General features: G+C 31.7%; 1 protein-coding gene across 1 annotated transcript; it reads right to left on the bottom strand.

The window, feature by feature from the left end:
• Positions 1-409: 409 nt before the first annotated feature.
• Positions 410-2,448, bottom strand: LOC136276338 (uncharacterized). The gene has a single exon (XM_066088195.1). It carries the CDS (start codon positions 1,823-1,825, stop codon positions 527-529), a length of 1,299 nt encoding a protein of 432 aa, XP_065944267.1. The 5' UTR covers positions 1,826-2,448; the 3' UTR covers positions 410-526.
• Positions 2,449-4,443: the final 1,995 nt, after the last annotated feature.

Genomic DNA, 4,443 nt, shown 5'->3' with positions numbered 1-4,443 from the left:
TATGAATCCGTGGCTACTCTTTGTCAAAATATTTGACTTGATATAATAAACTCTATGAAGATCCTTTTTTTATTTATTGTGTACCATTTTCATCGTCAAAAATGCCATGAGATAAATTAATTTTAACGCGATATTATAAAAATAGAAAATGCATTTTTTTATGCCTCGTGTCATCGTTAATTTAATTATAATTATTACTGCTAATTGCGAACTCTCGAATACAAAATATCTTTAGAGTTTTAAGATTGTATTGTTTATTGGCTAAATTCAAATGAATTATAAGCTGTTGAAACATATGTACATAATTATAAATATATAATGCTACACTCTATCCAATCAAAGTCAAACAGTTCGCTATTGACGTTAAACAATATTCTAAAAAAAATATTATTCATACATGTACATTCATAGGAGGAGAGACCCTATAAATCAATAAATCAAATGATTATAATAATGATAATAATGATAATAATAGTAATATTAGTAATAATAGTGATAGTAATAATACATCAGTTGGATGTACTAGTTATCCGACATCCCGTTTTTTACCTGCCTCACGCAGAAACATTGCGAGATGGCACAATTGTTTGCGATTATGAATGGCAAGGAGTTGAACTAACTTAAACATTGAAGGACGAGACCAGTAATATTTTTTTAAATACAATACCCGTAGACTTTTATAAAATGGACAGATAAGTATGAAATGGAATTCATCCTCGACTTCACCTAAATTACAATATTTACAGATACGCATCGATCTGACAGTTCCATTATAACGGCCTTGCTCTACCAAAAGCATATGCGATGACAGTCTATATTTTGTTAAAAGGACAACAAGGTTTTCCGGAATATTTTTACTCAAATAAAATTGTAACGAAAAAGTGTCAGGCAGATACTTGTACAATAAACATTTAGAGGATGACTCGAAAAATGCGTCTCTTTCCTGAATAAAAAAATCAGACAACCTCTGCTTTACAATTTTTAAGAAAACATTAGTGTTAGCCACATTTTGTGAAAGCCAGACTTCATGCATACCCAGAGATACTAATAATTCTCTGACATTAAAACACCATGTATTTGGTATCAACTGTGAGACCATTTCCTCATATACATTGCGTAATATACAATTTTCTGTTTTAATCAATTTCAACCAATACTTAATGATACGCAATTTACGTATAATACTCATAGGTAGACGACCTAACTCTGAATAAACCATAAAGTTTGACGTACATTTTTTAACTTTCAAAATTCTTTTACAAAAATTTGTGTGAACTCGTTCTATTTCATCACCAGAATGAAAACCCCATATCTCGGAGCCATAGTTAAGAACGCTAGATACATAGGTGTCAAAAATGCTTAATTTAGTCTCAATATTTAAATAAGTTTCATTACATAGTTTTAGAATACCAAACATACATTTCCTACCCTGCATTGCAATTGTTTTCTGTGTAACATTAAAATTCCCATTAAAATTCAAATTGATTCCTAAATAATTGAAACAATTAACAACCTCAACATGCTTTTGGTCATAGGTCCAAAAATCATTTTTACACATTCTACCCGCATGTCGAAAAACAACTATTTTAGTTTTATCTGTGTTCACACCAATATTCCAATCATTACTAAATTGATACAATTGATTCAACATACCCTGTAGACTCTCCCTTGAATTAGCTATTAACACAGTATCATCAGCATACATTAAAAGAAAAAGCGAAAGGTCTCTGAAGTCAACAGGTTCACAACAACTTCGAATAAGATCCATTTCAAAATCATTAATATATAATGAAAAAAGAAAAGGCGACAAAGCCTCTCCTTGCATAAGTCCAGTTGTTGACGAAAAATAATTTGACAGTTCAGACTTATATCTGACACATGATTTTAACTCACAATAAATATGCTTAATAATACTTAACAACTTTCCCGTGACTCCATTTGTAGCAAGTTTGTATAATAACTTGTTTCTATTCACACTATCAAACGCTTTTCTGTAATCAACAAAACAACAATATAATTTCTTTTTCTTTTTCAAATATAAAGATACTAAACTAGTAAGTGCAAAAATGGCATCTGTGGTACTATGACCTGGCTTAAACCCAAACTGCGCATCGCTTATGATACCATTGTCGTCAGACCAGCGAAGTAATCTATAGTTCAACACTGTGGTAAATATTTTTGCCAGATTACTAACAAGAGTTATTCCCCTGTAATTGTTAACATCATTGGTGTTACCTTTTTTAAGAAGTGGAATTATTACACCTATAGACCAGCTCCTTGGGAAAGTACCTGCATCCAAAATTTTATTAAAAAGTCTAACTAAAACTGGTAAAAAAAACTCTTTAAATTTAACAAAATATTCATTTAACAGGTGATCTGTTCCGGCAGCTTTACCACATTTTAATTTTTTTAATACTGAAAGTAATTCCTCCTCATCTATGGCTTTATCTAATTCACTAAAACAGTATCAGTACTCCTCTGCTCAAAAAATGGACTTTCAATGTCTACAATATTTTCATCTACATTACAAACACTCTTAAAATATTGATAAAAAGCATCTAAATCTAAAGAGCTTTTAATTGTTTTTCTTTTCTTGAAAATCTTGTAAAACTGTTTTGGATTGTGCTTTCTTAAATAGTTGAGTTTATTACCTTCGTGTCTGACAAACCTATTTCTAGTTCTAAGTACATGCTTTTTGTAGACACGTTTGTTTTCACATAAAGTGATACGATTTTGAACAGACCTTTCCCAATTAAAAATACGTAAGGAGCTTTTATAAACTTTACGGAGTTCTTTACACTTGTCATCGAACCATGGCTTATTACTACTGGAAGACTTAATGTCAATAGACGAACCACCTAAAAAGTTGGATACACTACAAAAAGGCATAAAAACACTGTTTAATATACTAGTGAAATTATTTACAACCTGATCTATACTAAGGATCCCACAGTCCATTTTTTCAAAAAGACTGTAAAAATCAGACACTTTACTGTGTAAGATAGATTTTATGGACTCAAAAGCTTCCTCATTCCATCTGTACACACTGCCTGCCGTTACATTACTACAGAAAATGTTATGATTGTCATAGCGTTGGTAGTTTTTAACATTATGAATACACACTTCAACTGGAGCGTGGTCTGACCATTCATTAAAATCTTTAACAGTAAAACTCTCGATGGCATCAAAATCATCCTTACCAACTAAAACATAATCTATGACACTCGAACCTAAATGGTTAAAAAATGTATATTTGCCTCGCGTGTCCCCGGAAACCCTGCCATTACATATTCTAAGACCAGAGGCTCGACATAATTCGAGTAATTTACGACCAAAATTATTGACATGTTTGTCTTCCGATCTACGTGAACAAGTATAATCCTTATCATATGACAAAAATGCAGGCATGTTATTTAACAAATTGTTAGCCAAAATATCATATTCAACATAATCTTTTGATTCACCCACACGACTATTAAAATCTCCAGCTAATATGATAACACCCATATCACTGTACTTCGCAATATCGCATAATAGAGTGTCAAAAAGGTCAATATCATAAGTAGTATAGAATACACTGTTTTCATGTGCAATGTAAACAAAACAAATATAAACGTCATTTTTATATATACCTGACAATTTTACCCATACCATACTGTCACCAACATATTTACAAACTGAAAAGTGAGCTAGTAGTTCGTCTCTTACCAGAATTACCATTCCACCCCCTTTGCCTCTGGTACGTGGGTACATAAAGGACGCATAACCTTGAGTAAGATGAGACAGGTCTAAAGTAGACTCACTGTTTACCCAACACTCTGATAAAAATACAATGTCATACGAAGAAAGAAGTTTACAAAACTCATGTTCACCTAACTTCTTTTCCAGACCTCTGTTCACGTTCCATGACACGATTCGGAGCGGTGGTCTATCCTCAGCGTCCCCCTAGCTAACCGAGTTAACATCGGTTTATGCATAAAAGTTGTGGGGTTTTTTTACAATAAAAACGTCAGAATCTGTGTGTTTTAATTTCTTTTTATTTTATTAAGACGTACTGAATTCCAAGAGCTAAATAGTAAATTTTTTTACAAATATACAATTCTATAATAGTCTCGAAAAAAAATTGTTAAGGAAATTTGTAGAAGCAACAACAACAAAATTCATAAATATATTTTAGAAATTCTGATTAATCACACCTAGGAGACGTCTGATTCGCCTATTTATATGTTATGAAACCTCACTCGGTTGGTAAATTAAATGATTAATTAATCGACTTCCTGGTAAAAGGTTGATAAACTTAATTGTGTCTTTATGAATAGCAGATAAACCTTGTACACGAAAACACGAAAAATAAAGCGTTGACAGTTTACAGGAACCGCAACCAAACTTGAAATCTGAGAGCAAACCATGGTGTACAAACATTGATTATTTAATAATTATTAT

Source organism: Magallana gigas, chromosome 6, assembly GCF_963853765.1.
Source record: "Magallana gigas chromosome 6, xbMagGiga1.1, whole genome shotgun sequence".
NCBI classification, from domain to species: Eukaryota; Metazoa; Mollusca; class Bivalvia; order Ostreida; family Ostreidae; genus Magallana; species Magallana gigas.
The sequence above is the reverse complement of the archived record's forward strand: the minus strand, read 5'-3'. Positions and strand labels throughout refer to the sequence as shown.